The following is a 25,093-nucleotide window of genomic DNA, read 5'->3' as shown; positions in this document are numbered from 1 at the left end:
TTGTTTTTCTTGTGTAACAACACCTTCAACTACTTTCTACCGATGACCATCTAATTAGTTGATCGACAAATGCATTTATAATAGAACAAGTAGATATATTGTGTTTTTACTACAATAAAAAAGTTATACCCTTAAAACAACAATTATGTTAATTTTGTATAAACTTGGCTAATAATTAATATAATTAGACATTTGTTTCATCTAATTATCATGTATGTTTATTCAAGAGAAAATTAAGCTTGATATACAATTATTAAAGTAGAAAAACGAATAATTTTTAAATTTATAAGATAAGAAGATGAAAGTTTTCTTTAAAAGGTTATTCAACATTAATTTTCTTACTAAATAGGCATGTGTCATTTATTAAACACTAAACATCTGATTAATCACCTAACCATTAGAGTTCAATCAAAATTATAATATTTTTTACTCATTTTATATTAAAATTATAGTATTTTTTACTCGTTATATTACAAATGAAAATATGTCGATGTTTATTGTGTTAAATCGACTATGTATCTTCTATCTTTTTTCCTTCCCATCTACTCTAGATATTGATTAAGTTTTTAACCGTACTAAGATCAACAAGAGTTATCCTATCATCAAAAGCAAAATAAAATTTTTGGAATGAGTATTTAAATCCATTTGTCTGTGTTTGCTCAAGTGTTTAAATATATGAATTTTGTGTCTTCTGTTAAGCCCAACAGATATTATATCTTTATTTTAAAATTTTAAAATAATGTAAATAAAATTAAATACAAAAATAACTTTTATTAAATATTGGATATATTACAAAAGTTAATAGGGGTTTGGTGAGAGATACACAAAGTCTTAATCATATATGAGCAGACAATTATGTAATACATTGTAAATGCAATTTTGAAATTCGATGTGCCGCAACCAAAAACAGTTCCAACTTAGACTCTTGTGAGCGACTCCTCTGTCATGAATCTTTGCTGAGATTTTTACCGATAGCGAAATGTATGTCTGAGACATGTATTTCTGATACATTGTGCATCTATTTGCTCTATATCTTTTTCTTTCAACTATTACTGGGAATGTTTGTTATATAGAAGCTCATTTTGACACAATATGGACATCTGTCCAGACTATCTTTCTCTTCTTCATAATATATCATGTTAAATCACGTTTTTCTTTCATAAATAAAATATTATACAAAATTGGAAGGGTAAATGATAAGGGAATGAATAACAACTTAAATTAAAAAATAAAAATAAACTATTCAAATAATTTTTTTTATTATTGTTATTTTAAATATATAGAAATATCAAGTATTTTTTTCATGAATAAATAATAATAACTTTTTTATATAGTTTTTGAGTATAATTGTATATAAAGATAGAAGCATGAGTATAATAAATAAGATAAAAAAAATTAATATAAAATATTGAAAATAACATTTTGAAGACAAAATAATACAACAAAATTTGGTGAGTGATGAAGTGTATAATGAAAAAATTCATAAGTTTGTAATGAAAAAATTCATAAGTTTCTAATGATTAAATTCATACCTTATTTTAGTTCTAGAAGTTTTAGAAGTTTGAAAATGCATGCATCCATTGTACGGGTACTTATATATTTTTTTAATATCTACATATTCGTGCGAATATTTATAAAAAAAATATTTAATGATATATTTTAACCATAAATTTAAATAAAATATAATATACAATATTCATAAATTTTAAACAAAGTCCAAATAATCAATCTAAATAATATTGAATGACAGTTTACAAATAAATAGAGATTTTTTAAGATCAATTGATAAAAAATAATTCATTCAAAATTAATGTGTTAATATTTTAACCATTTAAAAAAAATAGATTAGAATATAGTGGGTACAAGTTTCCACGCTTACAAATACTATAATATTTGTATCCGTCCTGTTAAGATACAAATATAAATATTCATACTCATTATCTGCAGGTATCCATTTATATAATATATATTTTCTACTCATTGCAGGTTTTATGTGTAACTACAAATTTTTTGAGACATTTCTAACCGTGACTGTAACCCACTTGAAAGGAAACTTTTAGAACTGCAATATTTTGCTTTGACTTCCTCTAAAATATAATTTTTTTTTAAAATGAGATAGAAGTGACTCATAGACATGAATCAACTAGACAACTCTAGCAACTTATGACATTATAACCAAAAACATTATTAAATCTTTCCATGCATCTTTCAAGATAATCAAGCAAAACTTGGTACCGTCAAAGCAAGACAAAACATAATAAAAAACCTAATTTAATCTAAATTCGGGAAAAAACTAATTTGTTTCAATTTGTAAGTATAATCCAACAATTATAATAATATAACTAAATAATTTTCAAAAGTAATTCTACATATTCATATATTTTAATAATAAAAAGTTAACTTTTATTATTATCGATAGTAATGATAGAATGTTGAACCACTACAATATTTAACTTCTAATGTGTTTGGACTTAACTTCTAACGTGTTTGGTTTCACGTCCGATTGACATGTAATTATTTTTTAAACGTAAAATTATGTTATGTTTGATTTTAAACTAAAAAATTCAAATTCAAAGAGAAGCTAATACTTTAGCTTCTGCGTCCCGATAATCGTTTTTTCCAAAATCAATATCCTCCCAAACACACTATCTGCCGCTTTAATCATCGCCTGCATGATAAAGTTACTTCTCGCTAATATGGTTCTTATTTATTTAGATAAAAGGGAGATACTAATGTACTTTAGTAACATGAATAAATATATACAAAAATGTTACGCAAAACTTAAGTTAAAATCCTAATTTGATTTTTTAATTTTCATAAAAAATTCGATTACATTCTTTATTTTTATTTGGTTTAATTTAATCATTTAATTTTTTAAAATAATTCAATTAAGTTTTTATTCTTAACGTTAAAATTCCTTTATAATTTTTATATAAATTATTCCACCTACAAATTAAATTAATTTGAAATTTAAGACTTTTAGGTAAAGTGATTGAATAATTAATTTTAATGAAAATATAACATTAATCTAACGAAAAAAATTTAATTAGATCATTTTATAAAATTAGAAGATTAAATTGAACCAAATAAAAATTAAAAATCTAATTAAATTTTTTATAAAAAATAGAGAATTAAAAAAACATTTTAACCTAAAATGTATTATAAAAATTAAGGAGCATGAAGCAAACTAAAAATGCTTTTTTAGTACAAAAAAAAGGGTAGGTAGCTCCGTTACCTTGACCGTCCATAATCAACCCTACCTTTTAAATTTAATTAAAATATTTAGTGATCAAAATTTCTATGACTTTATACAACTCAATTATGCTTGACCATGACCAACGATGTAACCAAGTAGAAAATATACAATAAAATATATGACTGTGGTGTGCAATAAAAAAAAACTGGATACACATGCCAATTGACGTGGCGCAATGCTGCTCGTAGATATTAATTTCATTTGGTTGTGGCCGTTGATACGACTTAACATTCCACCTACCAATGCAAGTGGCAGACTATTTTGCTACGCTTCCAAGCTTGACTCAAATAGTTAGAAACTCGCAAAAAAGATGAATAAAATAATTTGATAGGGTAGAGATGCATGTTAGTAAATTTAAGAATGAATGAATGAGTTAAATGTGGGTAGAGATGGTCTTCAAAAATATGCCACCAAACTCATACCTCAAACTATATCACGCAGACAGGGTAGACAGTGTGGAAAATATATGTTTGCGACGTAAGATGGCACGTGGTGCTCATCTACCCACTTCCTATCCACCCTTGCATACATATAAAAACCTAACTCCTCTCACATCTTCAAACACACAACTTCAGCAACCAAGTTTGAGTAGCATCATCAACATCATCAACCACTTCTATTATCAGTTCTAAACGAAAAGGAAGATGGTGAGTGTGTCTGAGATTCGTCAGGCTCAAAAGGCGGAAGGCCCTGCAACCATCCTTGCTATTGGAACTGCAACTCCACCGAATTGTGTTGATCAAAGCACTTATCCGGACTATTACTTTAGAATCACAAACAGTGAGCATATGACCGATCTTAAGGAGAAGTTTCAACGCATGTGTAAGTTCTTGAATCAATCACATGATTATTATGTTATGTTTGTTGTTGAATCAAGCTAATAATTGGTTTACGATGTTCCAGGCGACAAGTCGATGATCAAGAAGAGATACATGCACGTGACGGAGGAGGTCCTGAAGGAAAATCCCAACATGTGTGCTTACATGGCACCTTCTTTGGATGCGAGGCAAGACATAGTCGTGGTAGAGGTACCAAAGTTAGGGAAAGAGGCTGCAGTGAAGGCCATAAAAGAGTGGGGGCAACCGAAATCAAAGATTACACACTTGATCTTTTGCACCACCAGTGGTGTCGACATGCCTGGTGCTGATTACCAGCTCACTAAACTTCTCGGACTTCGCCCCTATGTCAAGAGGTACATGATGTATCAACAGGGGTGTTTTGCAGGAGGCACGGTTCTTCGATTGGCCAAGGATTTGGCTGAGAACAACAAGGGTGCTCGTGTGCTTGTCGTGTGTTCTGAGATCACTGCAGTCACCTTTCGGGGCCCAAGTGACACCCACCTAGATAGTCTTGTGGGACAAGCACTATTTGGCGATGGAGCAGCTGCAGTTATTGTTGGTTCTGACCCAATTCCACAGATTGAGAAGCCATTGTTTGAGCTTGTTTGGACTGCACAGACCATTGCACCGGACAGTGATGGTGCCATTGATGGTCACCTTCGTGAAGTTGGACTTACCTTTCACCTCCTTAAAGATGTTCCTGGGATTGTTTCAAAGAACATTGGGAAGGCACTTTCTGAAGCCTTCGATCCACTGAACATCTCTGATTACAACTCCATCTTCTGGATTGCACACCCTGGTGGGCCTGCAATTCTTGACCAAGTTGAGCAAAAGTTGGGTCTCAAACCTGAAAAGATGAAGGCCACTAGAGATGTGCTTAGTGACTACGGGAACATGTCAAGTGCATGTGTGCTTTTTATCTTGGATGAGATGAGAAGGAAATCCGCTGAAAATGGACTCAAAACCACAGGTGAAGGACTTGAATGGGGAGTATTGTTTGGTTTTGGACCTGGACTTACCATTGAGACGGTTGTTCTTCACAGTGTCGCAATATAACATTGTCCCAACTATTATTTTATTGTTGTTATTATTATTATTATTATGTATTAATTTTCGAAGGTTGCATTTTACATCAAAGTAATACATGGTTCGGGGCTTTTGAGACTAATTAATAACTTATGATACATTGTGATTATTATTTTTTTCTTGACTTATAATATTTAAATAACTTTTATTAAGAATGAATAGTTATAGAACGTAACAAGTGTACTCACATTTTTTTTTTAATATAGTAGAATAAATTACAATTTTAAATTTTAAATTTTAAATATAGTAATTTTGTTGAAAGTTATTTCTTTCGCGTTTTGACTTGTTCAGATGTATATTTGTTAAAAAAATTAATGTTAGTAGGAAAGTGTAATTGAAAATAATTTCTTATCATTTGTTTTTTACTTACTAAATTTAAAAGCATGTTCCTTCAAAATTAATTAAATATGCATTAATATTTTATCTTTTATTAGATAGAATTAAAAGAAAATAGTATAATTAAAATTGTTATATTAAGATTATTTTCTTATTTCACTAAAAATGAATGGTACCGGTAGTTATTATACTAACTATCTATCTACCCAATTCTTGAGTAAGTTTAAGGTTTCCAAAAGATAATGAATATTTTTTATTTGATTATTATTAAATTATTTTTTAAGCTCCATAATGAATTGTTTAGCACAAGTTTCTGAGGAACACACTTAATAATAAAATTGACAAAAAAAAAAAGTATTTGGAACTGTTAAAGTTGCACTCTACAGTTACAGCACCACGACGATAATGAAAGCAACAAGAAAAACATTTACTATTTTTGTAATAGTATAAAGGTGCAGATAGTAATAAAGAAGATGCAAAAAGAAAAAGCCTTAAGAGAATTGGCTCAAGTCCAGCACATGCATCCTACCAATTATTATCTTTTCAATTATATTCTACACTCCATATTTTCTTCTGCACCTCCTACATTTTTAAATTGGAAGATGTGAGTGAAAAAGTAAAAGAAAATAAATAAAAGCTATATAATTAATTTGATTGATATGACATGACATGACAGTAATTAATTGTGTAATATAATGAATTAATACATTAATACAAACACAAATTTGCATAGGTAGGTAAATCTTCTGTAGAGCATTAATGTCAGACAGTTATAACATGTCGCAATTTTTAATTTGTCGCCATTGTATTGCTGATAACTCCTGTCCTATTTCGACCATTTTGATATCAACCTTATGTTTGTACACTCTAGTACTTTTCTGTTGTAATATAGACGAAAACGCGTTTAACACATTAAGAGAATTTTACAAAATCGAGTTAAATTATTATATTTATTTATTTATTTGTAAAGTTTGTAGATTAAAATATTTTAAAATTTTGAACAATTGACAAATTTTAATTTTATATTAAAATTTAAGAAAAAAAATCTAATCTTTTATTTTAACACACCGAATTTTATCTCAATATAATTGCTTGTGTTTGCTTCATTCTTAAAATTTCGGATGAAATATGATTGATTTTAATAGGATTGAAGAAGCAATATAATGATTACTTGTTTAACATGTAATGATAAATATATTAATTGTCTAAAACTATACAGAAGCAATTAACAACAAAAAATGAATTTTATAATTTTTTTTGTTGATGAATACCCTTTCATTTTCTTTTATATTCATTAATCAACCTTTCTTATATATAGTCAATTCTAACAATATTATTTATATGCATATTATTATTTAGAGTTTAAATCATTATGTATATTTGAAGTTGTTTTTTTTTTTTGTAATTTTAAAGATAAAATTGTAAAATTTTGGTAAGTTTTGTATGAGAAAATTGTGATACCCTTTTTATTTAAATTATGTTTTAAGAGAGAGCTTGGGCCTGACTTCTTACAGGGCCCAGGGTCAGCTCATTATGGGACCCCTAAAACCCTTTCCAGCCTTACCAAACTCTCACTTGTCTCTTTTTCTAAAAATAAATCCCTCCCCTCCCTCAAATTCTTGAGCAGCAACTCTGCTAGGGCACAACTTTTGCCTCCCTGAGTTAGCAAATCATCCTTGTTCGGAGCTGTCTGAGCTCATTTTCCCATGTAAGTTGATCCTTTCCCTTGTTTCCTTTTGTTTTCAGCTCTTATGCTCTAGCCATGCCCTAATCTCCACCAAGTCTAAGTTCTTTTCGTACTTGTATGTATTTGTTTCAGCTTCTTAAGCTGTCGTTGAGCTGTGGTGAGTTTCTGTTAGGACTCTCTTTCTCTTTGGTCCTCTTTTCCAGGTAAGAGAAGCTAGGTTTAGGACTTTTAAGCTATTTTTGTGTTTCTGGTGCTTGATTGATGTGGATGGTTGCATGAATTAGTATGGTTGTATGGTTGAGTATTTCTAGTTGAACAGGCGTTGCATGTGCGAACAGGTGAAAAACCTACCGATCTCGCTCAAGTGAGTAACTCTAACTCTCGCCTAAGCAAGAGTAGCAGTAACTCACCCCTGATTCCATTTTAATTTTGTTTTGATGACATCGTGTTGTGTCTAAATTTCCCCTTAATATACTTATGGATAAGTATATCAATAATGCATTTTCATACTTTTTGGTCTGATGTTTTATTTTATATTATAATTATGTAATATTTAATTTCAGAATATTTATTCTATTTTAAAAGATGTCACAAAAATAATTCACATCTTTAAATAGCACACTTTTGTACTATTTGAAATTAATAATCATTTTAATTACAAATTGTAATTTGTAATTTTTGCATAATTAATATATATCATTAATAATTTGTTAAAAATAGCCACCGTAAATTTGTATAACATAACTAGATAAGTAACTATATATAAATTCTTTTGTTAATGTTAAAATAAGATATTTTATGTAAATTTTTAATAATAGTTTTAATTTGTTATAAGAAATATGTCTATTATTATTGTTATTAAATTATCATATAATAATAAGTTATTTATCATTCATCACTCATGCATTTGTACTTAAAATAAAATGAATATTTTTAACATAACATAATTAAATATTATATACTTCAATAATATTTAATTTAATAAAACAATAACTAAAATAATTATCTATATCAATTTTTTTTTCATCTTATACATATAAATAAATACAAATATAAGACATTTCGAAGACGGTGTCGTGCTAATTTGAAAAAAAAAAATAAATTGTTATGTAATTTAATTTTTGTTTAAATTTTATAATTTAGAAAAAGTTAAAACTTTATTAATATTTAAGAATAATATAAAATGACATTATTTAAAGTTCCATTAAATGGAAGTTCGCAACAAAACTTATATTTATCTTAATAATAATAAAAAAAAAACAGGTGGCAACTAAATACAGTAACAGAAGACGACAGAAAGATAATAATTAATAATAAAAAAATTCCCCAAATTTCCAACTCTGCTTCAAATTCAAGCTGTCATATGAGTTCTCTCTCAATATATAACGTACCAAGTCCAAATTCCCTCTCCCTCCCTAACTCCCTCTTTTTCCTTCCTCAAATCAAATCTTTTACAGCAATATTTTCTCTCTTCTTCCTCTTCCTTCTCGTATAGATTCTAGGGTTTATCGCTCACACTCCATGGCCGCGGAGAAGCTCAGGGATTTGTCCCAACCTATTGATGTGCCTTTACTCGATGCCACTGTCGCTGCCTTCTATGGCACCGGATCCAAGGAACAGGTCACAGGCTTCTTCTTTCTTTTCGTCACTCTTTCTCTTTCCCTTGCGTCTCCAGTATTCAACATTTTCTCTAATTTGCCTCTTTCTTGCTTCACTGTGACATTCTCTTCTCATCTTCACTCACAGTTTGGCTTCTCCATACTTTTAGTTTTCATTGTCTCTCCGTGTCTCCCAATGAGTGAGAACAGTGTTGCCGTACAGAACTCGCTTACGCGTTTAGGGTTTATTTTTAGACGGAGTTATTATTTTTAATCATTCACTATTAAATTGCTTTGGCATCTCGTAAATACTCTTTTTCGAGGCACTGACTTGGTTCACTAAGGTGGACTTCGGGAATAGAATTCTTGGTAGCATTGTCAATTTTTGAAACTTGTCATTTTTTTTTTCTGCTTGTTTATACCTACTTTTTGGATTATTGAGTAATGATTCTTTATAATAATGCAGAGAACTGCTGCTGACCAGATTTTGCGGGATTTGCAAAATAATCCTGATACGTGGCTCCAAGTGATGCATATTTTACAGAACACTCAAAGCCTAAATACAAAGTTCTTTGCCTTACAGGTTAGTTTGTTTGATGATCGGTAATGTGGGGTAAATAGCTAATGTTGTTTATTTTTCATTTGTAAGACGTAAAACTGTTTGTCCTGTACAGCGAATCATACTTTTAGATCATTATACAATTTCATGGAGTTGGCGGAGTTGTTCTGCAATTAAATTCCAGGAGACAGTACCTTAAATTATACCACAATGCCCAAATGAATGTTCAGGACTTACTACATTTGTGTAATTGAGGTATCCGATACACTGGCATACTTGATTAAAACATCTAGAATTAATGTTGCTTAAAAAGTTACATGCAGGGACAATGTTGTTCATTGAACTTAATATTTCATTAGCTTTTCTTTCATTTAAATTTGTAAATATTTTCTGCATAACATTCCAAAGACAACTCTCAGACTCCTAAAAAACCCCATGCCTCGTTTTTAATAGTTGTTGGGTTGAAGTGAAAAGTTATTAAAATTTTTAATGTTGTCATGGCATAATATGGTCCAGCAAAAAGGAGTTAAGCAACTCCATTTTTTGTTGACAGTTGGAGATTTCCTTTGGCAATATGGGTTGAGAAACTTTGTTTTGATGATTCGTGCAAAAACACTTGAAAAGTTTATCTATGTTAAGTCTGCTCTGAACTTTGACCCAAACCTACTTGCTGGTGTAGTTTCTGGCCAAGTTTGGCATATTCTGAGACACTGTTTCAAAATTGTTCTTTGTTGGCTGCTAGTATTCTTAACCATTGTTTTCAGTCACCCTTCAGACTGTTCTCAATTAAGTACATTCACGCCTCTGTTCTTTTTGTTTTTTTTGGTGTAGTTTGTACACATACCTTCACAGTTTACATCTCCCATTACCTCTTTTTGTCCCTTTTCTTGAGCTTTTCAAAATTCACAACCCCTCTATGTTTTCTTCTGTAATGGCATCATCTTCCCCTTTTTATTTTTCAATTGATTCCATCAACTTATGTGTCAAAATGTTAAACCCCTTGACTTCTTTGACTTCCGTTGCTATTGCCTAGTTAGTTAGTCCTTAGATTTATGGTGATTGTGTTTGTGAATTATGATTTATGACTGTGGGTTCTTTATATATCTCTAGTTTTGGACCTTTTTTATACATTTATTTATATATAAGAAATTACTTATCTTTCTATAATCTTTAATGTAACGGCATTTTAGGGTCAGCCCTTCCATTCCACCCTTTGGGATTTATAGCTTTAGCTTCAAATGCCATTCTGGAACCCGTGCTAAAAACCTACGACTATCAATTATACATGTAACTTTTAACTAGGCCCTTTACCATCAATTATAGTCTGTAAGGAAGATAATGTTTTCTTGTATGGATCAAGGTGTATGTGCTAGATTGAATCTTTATTAGTGATAATCGAAGTTGGAAGTATGCTTATTTTAAAGGACATAATTGTTTTGTTTCAGTCATAGCTAATTAATATTTGAGTGGAAGTATTTCAAGCCAAAATTACTTTCCTAGAGGTCTAATTACTATATTTGCTGAAATGTTAACCCCATACAATTTTGGTGTTGTTTTGTTGATGGAATTATTGACTCTTTTACTTGTGTATTATGTGTGTATTTTTACACTGTTTATTTTCCCTGACTTCTGCACTCAACTGGTTTATAGAGTTAAGTTTCATGGAAGCAACATTATTAGTTATCAAACAGATTCTCCACTTTGTTACTATAGTTCTATTGTATATACAGGTTCTAGAAGGTGTAATTAAATATAGATGGAATGCATTGCCTGCTGAGCAGCGAGACGGAATGAAAAATTTTATCTCTGATGTTATTGTACAGGTATGAGCGACATCTTGTAAAATGCAGAGACCATAGCTAGTGACACTTGTTGTGTTGATTTGTATGCTTTTAGTCTCTTTTTGTATCTTTTCTCTTCTTTACTGACCCTTTTTTGTTTAGCTATCTCGCAATGAAGTGTCATTTCGAACAGAGCGATTGTATGTCAACAAACTCAATATTATTTTAGTTCAGGTATACCTATGTCATATTGCTCAATTGGTCATTTATGTTATTCTCATCCAGTTATACTCTGCACAGTTTATTTTTCTAGATAAAATTTATTCATTTTCTATAGTTTTCCTCTGTTTTTCTAATGGATGTGTTGGTTTCTTTTACCTTTCACTTAATAATTCTGTTGCAATGTTTGATTAAATTCTTTTTCTGATTGATTAACTACATATGAATGTTTTTCTCAAATAAATCCTACATGCACAGATTTTGAAGCATGAATGGCCAGTGAGATGGAGAAGCTTCATTCCGGACCTTGTTTCAGCAGCTAAAACAAGTGAAACAATTTGCGAGAATTGTATGGCAATATTGAAGGTATGTTCACTTTTCTCATAAAGAATGTTCCTTTAGTCAATGAGTAACACTGCAAAATGTTCTTTCAGCTCTTGAGTGAAGAGGTTTTTGATTTTTCAAGAGGAGAGATGACTCAGCAGAAGATAAAAGAGCTTAAACAATCATTGAATAGGTAATAGTGATTGACTTTGTTTATAGGAAATCTTACACCACGACTTTTTTTTTTTCTATTACATTTCTCTTTCTTGTACTTTGGTGATATAGCATTTTTTCTTGTTCTCTGATAGGCCCTGTCAAACAGAAGGGATAATAAATTAATTAAAATAGAGAATTCTGAATTGAAATGCTTAGAAAATACAAAATAAAGTGAAATTTTTATTGAAATGTGTAGAGAGATAAGCTTCTGTTGCTGAAAATATATATAGAGCCAAAGCTTACATTATAGAGTGTAGTTGTCTTATAGTTACAAAATTATAACTGACATACTGAGAGGTAAACTATGAAGAATAAATTGCACAAATACATTTATCAGGAAAGGTAACAGGGGATGGCATTCTCTTTTGTGTTAGATTATTGGTGGAACTAATTTCTCAATGCTGGACATTGATTATCTATTTTTTTACACTCTTGATTTTCTGGCTCCAGCTCATTTTAGTTATTAAGGAAGGAGTACTTACATAATGCTAAGAATTATACGTGCTGTTTGCAGTGAATTTCAGCTCATACATGAGTTGTGCTTATATGTGTTATCAGCGTCCCAAAGAACTGAGCTCATATGTGCAACACTGTCTACATTGCATGCCTTCTTATCATGGATTCCTTTGGGCTATATATTTGAATCACCATTGGTAGGTGCAGTTTTCTGCTTAAGTAGCACTGCAATTGAGTAATTCTGAAATCTCTTGGTTGTTTGTTCATTACAGCTTGAGAAACTGCTAAAATTTTTCCCAATTCCTGCTTATCAGAACCTGACATTGCAATGCTTAACCGAGGTATGCTCCATCCTCTATGTGTATAACATTGTAACTGGAACTTTCAAGATGAAATCACTATCTTTTAATATTCACAGGTTGCAGCCCTTCAGTTTCGGAATTACTTTGATGCTCATATTAAGATGTACAACATATTCATGGTTCAGTTGCAGGTGTGTTTAAATAATAATTTTCTGTTTCACGTTTTATTTGCCTATTTGCTTCATCATATTCCTGTATCTATTTTGTTGATCATGTGATAGTTTCTTTGGTTGATTCTGGGATATTGTTTTGTTTCATGCAGAGCATACTTCCGCCCACTACTAATATACCTGAGGCATATGCACATGGTTCAAGTGAAGAGCAAGTAAGTCTCCGTAAGCTAGCCTGATTTACTACTAAATTACTTGTGAAGCATCTATCTGACAAGTTTCTCCTCTGTTTAGGCATTTATACAAAATGTGGCACTGTTCTTCACATCATTTTTCAAGGCAAGTTTATTTTTTCAGTTTTATGTTTTCTTTGATTACAAGGAAGGTTTATATTAATGAAATGTAATGTGACCCGGTGAAAGAATGTACTACGGTATCATGAACTGTTGTGCCAAAGTTTTCTTTGTTTTTCTTTTTGCTTTTGTATGTCAACTCTTCCTCCTATTTTTTCTTTCTATGTATATTTCACTTATTGATTTTTTGTTTGTTTGATGAGTGTTCAGGTCTTTATTAACAAGAATAGTTGTGTGGTGATACCCTTCTGCTTATGCAGGTTCATATTCGAATTCTGGAGTCCACTCAAGAGAATATATCTGCTTTGCTTTTGGGTCTTGAATATCTCATCAATATCTCATATGTGGATGATACTGAGGTTTTTAAGGTATGATGATAACATTTATGTCTTCACTATGAATGATTATGTTGTGATTGCTCAATTTTTTTTTCGTTCTCAACCTTATACACCACTTTTGGTCCCCACCATTGGAAGTGTCCTAACTTAGTGTTCTGAAATGTACAAGAATTTTATTTTATGTGTACTTGTTTTCCAAAAAATATCAGGTCTGTCTGGACTACTGGAATGTCTTGGTTGCAGAATTATTTGAGCCACACCATGGTTTGGAGAACTCTGCAGCAACAGCAGCAAGCATGATTGGACTTCAGGTGTTGTCTCTTAATTTTTCTCATACCTTGATCTTGATTGTTCGAAACAAGAGCTGGCATTTTTAAAATATGTTTGTTGTGTTTGGTACTTCAATATATATATATATATATAACTTGTTAATGAGCTAATAAAGTACAATGCTGTAATTGCAATCTAATGAATAAAATCAAATCTGGTAAACTTAGGTGTAATAAATAACTATGGAAAATTTTCTCCTTACTTTCTCTTTCTTCAGTTATTGTTTGTGTTTTTTCTTCAGTGCACTAACATAGGGTATTCCTATTAATAGTTTGTGTTCTGAGATCTAAGATATTTATTTACAAGATATAGTTTGGATCAGTTGGTTTAACCCTAAAAATCATTATTTTGGAATATACATTGTCTGAAATGGTTTTCAATTAATATGTTGTCAATCTTTATAACATTTTCAAATGTGTATTTTTGTTCAACTTTAAATTTCCATTATTTTCCATATGCCTATCATTGATCATATATACTGTTTTCATCATTCTAAGAATGGCTAAGGTCATGATTATATTTTTCTCAATGGCAAGCAGGTGCCTGGTATGGTTGACGGCATTGGTTCACAGCTTCTTCAGCGCCGGCAACTTTATGCTGGTCCCATGTCAAAGTTAAGAATGCTTATGATCTGTCGTATGGCGAAACCAGAGGAGGTTCTCATAGTTGAAGATGAAAATGGGAATATAGTGCGGGAAACAATGAAAGACAATGCTGTTCTTGTCCAATACAAGGTAATAATACTGAAAATGTCTGAAGCTGTTTACGAATGAATATTGTACTTTATTGGATGATTAAAGAATAAATTTGAGAGATTTCTGTCATCATATTCTGATTAGTCAAAGTTCAATCAATTATACAGATTATGAGGGAGACTCTTATTTACTTGTCACATCTTGACCATGATGATACTGAAAAGCAGGTATGTGAATTACAATTCGGTGATCTTGGTTTTGAAGGGAGATAAAAAATCAATCTTGGGCTTTTATTTCAAATTTATTATTGGGAAGTTTGTATTTTTTTGTAATTTCCAAATATGAACTGGTTTTTCTTTTCATCCAGGGGTAGAAACTAGGATGCAATTTATATTTGGTGTTTGTTCAAAGATAATATTAATAAGTTCAACTTTAAAACCCATTAAGGTCGCCCTAGTTGTGGGGGTTTGGGCAGTTTGCATGAGGTGTTAGATTTAAACTTTGATGATGCGATTGTACATGCGCAAAAAAAGCTGTGCTTCATTAACCCAAGGATTTATCAATGTTGTATGGATATGTTATTTTCATATACTGACTTGCAATTGAGAAATTGATGCATTTTTGTCCCTATACAAATATCAGAACTTGATGTAGTGGACTTTTATATAATCATGTGCAGATGTTGAGGAAGTTAAGTAAACAACTTAGTGGTGAGGACTGGACGTGGAACAATTTGAACACACTGTGCTGGGCGATAGGATCTATATCTGGTTCCATGATGGAAGAGCAGGTATTGTGAACAACCCAATAACATTGTTCTGCCGACTGTTGTTAAGATGTGATCCTACTAATATATTAATAAATTCAGTTCAAATTTTTAATATTTATTTTATAAATATGGTAAGCATGAGAAATAGGGCACATAATGAGACCAGAACTGCTCTTCATAGAGAGGAAACAGAGATGTGGGACTGGGAGAAAGGGTTCTGGGTGAAATGCAATGCTGGCAAAGATGCATGGCAGAGCCCCAAGTCAATGTTGATGACTACAACCCTATAGCGTTTACACAAACTTGTGTAGCTTTCCTAAATTTGTCTAGCGAAGTTTGCGTGGAAATTCTTGGGAGTTTTCTTACATAATCGAAAAAGAATATTACTTAAAAACTTGTTGATGACATACATATAGGCTTAACATGATACTTAACACAACAATAATTCAAACAATGTACTAAAATAGCAAATCACAATAACTAAACTAATTAAACGTAAAACTACAATTATAACCCAATTATTTATAAATTCATGAAAGCAAGATATTTAAGTTAAAACATTTAAAAAAGGAGTTAATTTCTTCAAATCATTTGAGTCATGGTAAATCTTTGTTGTAATAAGGTCATTGGAGGCAAGGAAATTACAATTGAGTTCAACTTGCTGGCTTGCTTCTTCACTCGAGTTTATGAGTTTAACAAACATGGTTACAGGGCTAGAGCCATTTAAGCCCAATTGTTGGTACATATCAACATCAAATCTAAACTGCTATATCCTAATTATAAATATATTTTCATCCTCAATGTTGCTTTACTTTGTTCTTTTATTTTTATTTTTTTAATTGATGCATGTATAACAGGATTTTCCAACCGAGTAATGTTAGTTGTATTCATGGTGTGAATAATTTGACTGAGAAATAATTCCTAGATTATCGTTTTTATTCTGATATGAAATTAGAAAATTACAGATATTGATATTTACAGTACAGTTGCAAACAGATGTGACAGCTAACTAAAACTCAACTGAGTCCTAGTACTTGTATCTTGCTGATTAGGCTAGCAGCCAGCTGAATTTTCTAGTCTAGGAGAATTGGCTCCTGCGCAGGTACTCTGACCATTACAATGCGCAGGCCCAATAGGCTAGATTACTATGTATCATAGCAAATATCTTTGTTTTTTCTTGTGGACTCTTTTATTGGTTGTGTTATTTCTAGAAAAAATAAGTTAAAACTCACATCTTGGTTCTGTGGCAGGAAAACAGATTTTTGGTTATGGTCATTCGTGATTTATTAAACCTATGTGAAATCACAAAAGGAAAAGATAACAAAGCCGTTATTGCTAGTAATATCATGTAAGTGATTTTTGTATATTCATTTGCTCTTTGTTTTTAATGATGCATTTCCTTTGTTGAATAATATGCAGTTTCTTCTTCTGACAGGTATGTAGTTGGGCAGTATCCACGGTTTTTAAGAGCTCATTGGAAGTTTCTTAAAACTGTTGTTAATAAGTTATTTGAGTTTATGCATGAGACACATCCTGGAGTTCAGGTTTTGATTTTCGTTTTTCTATGTTTTCTGTCAGATGTCAGATGACTGTCGTCTCTGATGATATTTGCATGACTTGTTTGGAATAAACCTTGGTTGTGCTTGTCTTTCTTATGTTAGGAGCTTTGTTTATGTCAAATAACTTAAAATTGAAATTTATACATCAATTGATGTCTTGGAGTCGGAAGAAGAGAAATATTAAATCACACAGATTACAATAAAACAGAATTTGCTTTACAGAGTCATAAACCCCTATTACAAACATATTTAATATTAATACTTTAATATGATGCCCCTAAAAGTCTATCCTAAACTCTTAACACTACAGTCAGTAACCTATATAAACCATCCAAGAATAAATTGTATGTTTTCTTAAAAAATCAGTATTAGATTCTTTAGTTTTAATATTCCAATTTAGTTCCTATTCTCTTTTTTCTTTTAAAATTTGATTATATTAGTGGTGTATTTAACTCGATGTGTGATTTGATTATTCTGATCTTATATGTCTTGTTTGTGTTTTTACCTACAGCTAACTTATTTCATTTTTCTTTTGAACTAGTAGTTTATTCCAATGGAGTACTAAAATTTAATTTAAATACTGTGGCATTCTTCAATGATTAAAACATTATTTTACATGTATATTATTTTTTCCGTTCAAAATTCATTTTGCATAATTTTGTTCATGTTTAACTTATTTTAGGATATGGCCTGCGATACATTTTTGAAAATAGTTCAGAAGTGCAAGCGTAAATTTGTTACCACCCAGGTAACATTTTATCTCCCAAAAGCAAGTATATTCCATTTCTACATATAATAATAATACTAATAATCATGTTTGTTGTTATGTCAGGTTGGAGAAAATGGGCCCTTTGTTTCTGAACTTCTTACTACTCTTCCAAATACAATTGCGGATCTTGAACCCCATCAAATACACTCGTTCTATGAATCTGTATCCATTTTTCTCTTAAGTTGACTGATAATCTTAAGTGATATGCTTATATTTTCATGTGTATATTTTTAATTGATATTAAATGTTGTAGGTTGCTTACATGATTCAAGCAGAGTCTGATGTCCAGAAGAGAGATGAATATCTTCAAAAGTTGATGGTGCTACCGAATCAGGTTATCTGTTTGATTAAGAAGCCACATTATTTCCTTTATCTTTTTAATGTTATTTACATGCACGAATTCTCATCCTACTCATTCTTCGGCAGAGGTGGATGGAGATTATTGGGAAGGCACACCAAAATGTTGATTTTCTGAAGGATCAAGATGTGATCCGAAATGTTCTTAATATATTACAGGTATAACTATGTGGTAATTTTGTTTATTCTACTTTATATTTCCTGAGAATTTCACATCGCATACTTGATGGCTTTTGAAGTGGAAATTAATTTGTTCTTTCTAGTCATCTGAAAATAAGTTCTTTGATTAATTTATTGTTTGATCTTTTATTTCCAAATTTAGAATTTCCTACACAAGTCTTTGTTCTTTGTTGAGGGATGAATTATTTCTTCGTATCGTACATTTTGTTTATTCCATTATTAGTAAATGATCTTAATAGAAATTTTTGTATTCTGTACTCTTCATGTGTGCATTATTGGCAGTTGAACATAAGAATTTTGGTTTAATTCCTGCTGCTGGTGGACCTTCATGAATAGCTTATTAGAAGTACAGCCATAAGCCTTTGGTGAAACTTGTGGATTAACCTTACCTGGAAATAGGGAAACCTTCCTTCTGAATAAACTTTCATAACAAAATACATCTAATGACTTTGGTACTGAGCATATGATAGGAGTCATTATAATATAATGTTGTACCTTGCTAGTTATTTGATAATTAGCCAGGGTTTTAACACCTTATCTTTTCTTAAGTTTCTACCAAGGGTTGATGTGTAATTGTTAGACATATAGCTGTTTGGTGGATCCACATCAATGGTTTATGTTACTTCTCTAACATGCTTGTACGTTCATAAAAGCATAAGCATTTCCGGTCTTATTATTTGACCGTGGTCAATGCACACGTGCTTTCTTACCTTCTGTTAAAATTCAATTTTTTTACTTCATATATGGGGATGCAAGGAATAAACTCTTGACCACTTGGTAGTGTAATGTAGACTTCAAATATCGTATCATGAACCAGTAATGGTTTATGTTACTTCTCTAACATACATATATGTACTTCATAAAAGCATAAGCCTTTTGGGTCTTATCATTTGAGCGTGGCCAATGCACTGACTTTCTTACCTTTTGTTAAAATTAAATTTTTTATTTCAAGAATGGGGATGCAAGGAACGAACTCTTGACCACTTGGTGGTGTATTGTAGACTTCCAATGTCGTATCATGAACCAATTATTCCAAATGGCTCAACCTGTTAGGCAAAGACACGTGCATGGTTATATATTACATATCTAACCATTAATATCTGTGTCATGGTTTGTAGCGTTTGTTTAGTTTTCTCCTTGTGCTTTACGCTTCTTCTAATTGCAGACAAATACAAGTGTTGCATCTTCTCTAGGAACATATTTCCTACCACAGATCACATTGATTTTTTTGGACATGTTGAACGTGTACCGGTATGTTCTGTTGACTGAAATGTCTTTATATTATTTTGACATGGATTTTTGTTTTATGCTACAAATATACAGATTATATTCTTTTATCCTCCCATTAATAATGACTAATATATTTTTTACCTGCAACAGAATGTATAGCGAGCTTATATCGAAAAGTATTGCAGAGGGTGGACCTTTTGCTTCTAGAACATCCTATGTGAAACTTCTACGGTGGGTTTGGTTAATATAACATTGATTTTGTAGTAACCAGATTGCTGTTAACCTTGATAGTGTTGTTATTGATGCAGTTCGGTTAAGAGAGAAACACTTAAACTGGTTGATACATTCTTGGACAAGGCTGAGGATCAACCACAAATTGCAAAACATTTTGTACCACCAATGATGGATCCTGTTCTTGGAGATTATGCTAGGAATGTGCCTGATGCAAGGGAATCAGAGGTCTTGTCACTTTTTGCCACGATTGTAAACAAGTGTGTCAATTCTTCTCTCTTTATTTGTTAATTAATTGAGCGTGAACACTCAAAATTCTACGTTTATATTCTTTTATTATCTAATAGTGTTCACCTCAACCAAAATAAGCTTGTAGAAGGAGAATAAGCTAAGATTGCTCGTATTCTCTGCAGATATAAAGCTGCAATGGTTGAAGATGTCCCTCGCATATTTGAAGCTGTTTTCCAGTGCACACTGGAGGTAATTGTCTAGGTTATTTGTCTAGGTAACTGCATTGTACACTCCAATAGTTTATCATAATGCCCTTAAATTGACTTCCAGCATGGCCAACCAACATTTATTTTCCCTAGTTGAATGGCCTTTTTTCTGGTATGTGGTTGTTGATAACCTATGCTTACATTTGATGAAACTGGTTTGACATTGCTTAGAAGTTCTGTTTTTATTCATTATCTGTTATATTCTATCAATTATGATGGTGTATAATTATTGGATATCTGCACCTAAATATCAATATTTGCAATTATTCTTTTATTCTGGTACACAGATGATTACAAAGAATTTTGAAGACTACCCAGAGCATCGGCTAAAGTTCTTCTCATTACTGCGTGCCATAGCTACTCACTGCTTCCCTGCTTTGTTCTGCTTGTCTAGTCAGGTGGTGTTTCTTACCTAGCACTTTGCTTACGCCAAACAATTGTGTGGCAGTTTATTTGGTTTTGTCCATGTAGACAGTGACTGTTCTTCCTAATTTATTTTTGTAGTCTAATATTTGTAATCTGTTTCAGCAACTGATGCTTGTTGTGTTTCTTTCAAAGCACTTTGTCTATGCTAAAAATTGTGTGGCGGATTATTTGATTTTATCTAAAGTTGACAGTAACTGTTTTTCCTAATTTATTTTTTGTAGTCTGATGTTTGTAATTTGTTTCAGCAACTGAGGCTTGTTATGGATTCAATAATATGGGCATTTCGGCATACAGAAAGGAATATTGCTGAGACTGGGCTAAACCTGTTGTTTGAGATGCTGAAGAAGTTTCAGGTGATCTTTGTATATTATTTAATCCATATCTCACTTCATTTCCAAAGCTGTGAAACAATTTATTTATACTTTAAATACAGATTTCTACAATAAGCAATTTTAAGGAAAATAACTTATTTCAGAAGAAGATGAAGGGCTGTTTCGTAGTGCTTATTTTAAAAAAATAAATAAAAGTTAGTGTATGTTTAATGAAATAGGCAAACTCCTGCTTGTTTTAAGCTAAACAAACTGGCCCAAATTTCCTTGTTAAGAAAGCCTGAAAACTGTTCATTAAATAAATTGGACCTAAAGAAGTAGAACCTTACATATTTTAATAAAGAAACACTGTTCTAAATGAGCACAAACAACCCGGCCTTTTATTTTCCATAGTTTTTCTTGTTTGTTATTGTCTATCACTTTCCTGTTCTGGATGATTCTGATCCTCCCTCAAGATTTCCCTCGTTTTTCTCTATTAAACAGGCATCAGAGTTCTGTAATCAGTTTTATCGGACGTACTTTTTGACAATTGAGCAAGAGATATTTGCTGTCTTGACAGACACTTTTCATAAGCCTGGGTTCAAATTACATGTCTTGGTGCTTCAACATTTGTTCTGTCTGGTACAGTTTCAAATCATATCTTTTTTTATTTTTGTTTCATTAGTCAGTGAAAATTTGCTATAATGAAAGAGTTGGCATTTATCAGGCTGACTCTGGCTCCTTAACTGAGCCTCTTTGGGATGCTTCTACAAATGCCTATCCTTACCCAAGTAATGCAGCTTTTGTACGTGAGTTCACAATAAAACTTTTAAGCACTTCATTTCGGAACATGACTGCTTCAGAGGTAATCGAGGAGAAAACTAATGTTATAAACAAACCCATTTGCGAATAGAAGACTAATTGCTGGAAATTTGCAGGTTACTCAATTTGTTAATGGACTTTTTGAGTCAACAAATGACCTTGCGATATTTAAAACTCACATTCGAGATTTTCTTGTACAGTCAAAAGAATTTTCAGCTCAGGTAATTCTTTATACAGTACTGTATGTTTTTGCCTCATTTCACCATCGCCACAATTGGGAAGTTTGAACTTTTGCCAATATAATATTGACTACTGCATCATTTTTTTGCTAAACGAAGTCGGTCCAGTCTCTTAAATACGTAATTCCATTGATTTCGTAACATGCCTGGTATTCTAATTCCTTAATGTAGTTCTATGTATCCTGGCTGGTTGATGTTTTGGTTTGCTTCACTTAGATTATTGGACGCTACAAGTGTATCGTTTTGTGTTAGACTTATGTTCTTAGTGTATTTGTGCAACTGGTCAGGTTTGTTAATTGTTCTCTCTACCGCAGGATAACAAAGATCTCTATGCTGAAGAGGCTGCAGCTCAGAGACATAGGGAACGACAAAGAATGCTTTCTATTCCAGGACTTGTTGCCCCGAGCGAGTTGCAAGATGAAATGGTTGACTCGTAGTAGGTTATATACAATATAGAAGTTAACACATCACACCGGCATTCGCCTTGATTCAATCAAATACCGGACGGTTTGAGAACACATGTAGCATTTTGCTCTCAAAAATCTTGTTCTCTGCTTTTCCCAATGCATCGTGTTGGGACTGGTTCCTGGTTTCAGAGGTTTGGCTACTTCCCTGTCTGGGTAAGTGTTAGAGTATGCAGTTGCTAATTTAGGATATATAGTAGTCATACGGGAGGGATTTATCAAGGCAGCTTTCCGTAGAATCGCAGGATGGATGAGTCAATTTTTTTTTTAGTAATGATCACTCCTTAGGTGTCACGTAACCTCTGACTATTTGTGCAGAACAGTCCTTGTGGTTGGATATTTTGTTTTCTTTTCCACCTATTAGTTTAGGGGAATTGATGTAACCATGATTGCATTAATATATGGTTTTCATTTTCCTGGTGTTATTCTTATTCTTATTATTATTATAGATCACTTGACCCCGTCCTTCAAATTGAACGAAAAACTTAGTGTACCTCCAATGTCTAGTCTTTGCTTGTGACTTGAATTGTTGGGGAATAGGGTGGTTTCAATAGTTTCGCATGTAGAGATGAGGATCATGTTTGTTTTGTTACACCTTTAGTTGTGAGAGTCGTGTGTCATTTTCTGTACAGCCATTGTTAGTGGCATTTGCTGAGCGCCACCACCAGTCATCTGATCAGATTGTACGGCTTTAAAAAATTTTGGTTTAATTAGTCGACAATCTAATAAAATATTTGCTTTAATGTACTTGTTTCACAAGGTTATCGTAGCAAGTGATTTATTCATGTCATTAAATTAGATGTAAAACCTTTTAACATTTCACCACAGCGTATCTTGTTTTAAATATAATCTTATATCATATACATGATTCATTACATTATTCTCATTTACATTGTGGTGCATATTCTACATTGTAAGTAATTAACTATTAACTATATTGCACATCACTTACTATCATTTTCATTATAGTTGTCAAAATGGGTAATTCGACTTTATTCGGCTCGATTCATCGAGTCAATCCAACCTAATTCACTTTTTAGCGAGTTAAAAAAATTTGAACTTGGTCTGGCCTACTATGGGTTAATGTGTTAAATGGGTTGGTTAACGAGTTCATTTAATTAAAAAAATATTTTTTTTTCTGTCAAAATTAAATTGTAATTCTAATTAAAATCTAAATAAATTTTAATACAGTTCAAAAACAAACCAAAATAAAAAAAATACAAATTATTTATATGTTGGATAAAAAAGCAACCTAACATGACTTAAATGTAAAATTCAACTTAAATGCGATCCTTTTATCTGCATGTTTGTGAGTCAATCCGGCTTATAACGGTTCAACTCATGTGAGCTGGGTTTTAAATGAGTCGGGTCAAAAATTAACCTATATTAAAATTTGTAAAAAAGTTTAACCTAACTCGATCCAAATTCGTAATGAGCTAGATTGACTTGCGGGTTTCAACCTATTTTGACAGCTATACTTTTTATCATTATAAATTACCTGAATGTGTGGTTTGGTTGAGTCGATGTTGGAGTGATATCTAAGTTAATATAACCATTTTGTTTTATTAGGAAGAAATGACTAACTCCCAAAATTTTAATTTATCAAATACCAATCACATTGATATTCATACTCTAAAATTACCATTACTATATATGAAACTCGTAAATATTTTATAATGTTTAATTAGCCAACAAATGTTTCTAATAACTAAAAGGATTACCTTTTAAACACTTTATCATAATTAATGATTAATGATATAAACTTATTTTTGTAAGTGTTTATAATTGTAGTCAAAATAATACATATTTACATGAAACAATACAATACATACAAGTTAGTTTATTATTTTAGTTTTATTTTGTCAAAACTTTAAGTATTTAATAATTAGAAATAGAAGTACTTAATGATTGGAAATCATAAACAAAGAAGAAAGTAAAGAAAGAGAACAGAGATAAGATTAATAGAGGAAAAGGATAATAAAGTGAGGAGAAAGGAATTTAGTGAGAAAAGAAGAAAGAAAGAGAAGATATCGGATAGGAAAAAAAGAATCAAAAGATATTTTATCACAAAAAACTTACTTTCTTGAAAATATATTTATTTTTTAATTTAATTTAATTTATTATTACTTTTATTCTTATCATTTTATGTTTAACTTTTGTAACTGTTTTTTTAGTACGATTAACTATTTCTAATAAGAAATTGTGCATGATAAAATTAAAACAATTATTTCTTTTATGATTACCTTTTATAAATATATTTTTTATAAATTTAGTTACATTTTTTATTTTTTATTTTAGTAACATTGATATTAATAGTAATTATTTTTTATTTTTTATTAACATAAAATAAAATTGGAAACCCATGCCAATAGTATCTATTAAATAGATCATTTTCTATATGTTTCAAACTCAATAGTTAAATAACCCATTAGGTTAAGACATTGGTCAAACACGTATATTTATAAGTTGTGAAAAGACTATTCAATTATTATGGACGAAGAAGTCCTGAATAAGAATATTCACAGCATCACCATCTCTGTAAAAGCTCAATTGTTAAATAATAATTTTAATTTTAAACATGTTGTTTACATTTAAAAAAAAATTGTATTTTATTTTTTTATGTTATTATTATAAATTAATAATGAATGTTATTACAATTCATGAAAAAAAAAACTTTAAAATATAAAGAAAACAGTG

General features: G+C 31.1%; 2 protein-coding genes across 2 annotated transcripts; both read left to right on the top strand.

Moving 5' to 3' along the window:
* The first annotated feature begins 3,806 nt into the window (after window positions 1-3,806).
* Window positions 3,807-5,270, top strand: LOC114173397 (chalcone synthase 17). The gene is made up of 2 exons (XM_028057764.2): window positions 3,807-4,078; window positions 4,160-5,270. Exons 1-2 carry the CDS (start codon window positions 3,901-3,903, stop codon window positions 5,149-5,151), a joined length of 1,170 nt encoding a protein of 389 aa, XP_027913565.2. The 5' UTR covers window positions 3,807-3,900; the 3' UTR covers window positions 5,152-5,270.
* Window positions 5,271-8,535: 3,265 nt separating this feature from the next.
* On the top strand, window positions 8,536-22,821 carry LOC114173388 (protein EXPORTIN 1A-like). The gene is made up of 32 exons (XM_028057750.2): window positions 8,536-8,824; window positions 9,269-9,385; window positions 11,092-11,184; window positions 11,305-11,376; window positions 11,620-11,727; window positions 11,796-11,878; window positions 12,416-12,554; window positions 12,630-12,698; window positions 12,776-12,850; window positions 12,982-13,044; window positions 13,124-13,168; window positions 13,443-13,550; window positions 13,730-13,831; window positions 14,390-14,584; window positions 14,713-14,772; window positions 15,225-15,335; window positions 16,565-16,662; window positions 16,750-16,858; window positions 17,556-17,621; window positions 17,706-17,804; window positions 17,896-17,976; window positions 18,069-18,158; window positions 19,345-19,430; window positions 19,560-19,640; window positions 19,718-19,900; window positions 20,054-20,120; window positions 20,425-20,535; window positions 20,809-20,916; window positions 21,376-21,513; window positions 21,599-21,736; window positions 21,810-21,914; window positions 22,247-22,821. Exons 1-32 carry the CDS (start codon window positions 8,726-8,728, stop codon window positions 22,367-22,369), a joined length of 3,222 nt encoding a protein of 1,073 aa, XP_027913551.2. The 5' UTR covers window positions 8,536-8,725; the 3' UTR covers window positions 22,370-22,821.
* The last annotated feature ends 2,272 nt before the right edge of the window (window positions 22,822-25,093 follow it).

Source organism: Vigna unguiculata, chromosome 2 (genome assembly GCF_037176805.1).
Source record: "Vigna unguiculata cultivar grain cowpea cultivar isolate G323 ecotype 2 chromosome 2, ASM3717680v1, whole genome shotgun sequence".
Taxonomy (NCBI): domain Eukaryota; kingdom Viridiplantae; phylum Streptophyta; class Magnoliopsida; order Fabales; family Fabaceae; genus Vigna; species Vigna unguiculata.
The sequence above is the reverse complement of the archived record's forward strand: the minus strand, read 5'-3'. Positions and strand labels throughout refer to the sequence as shown.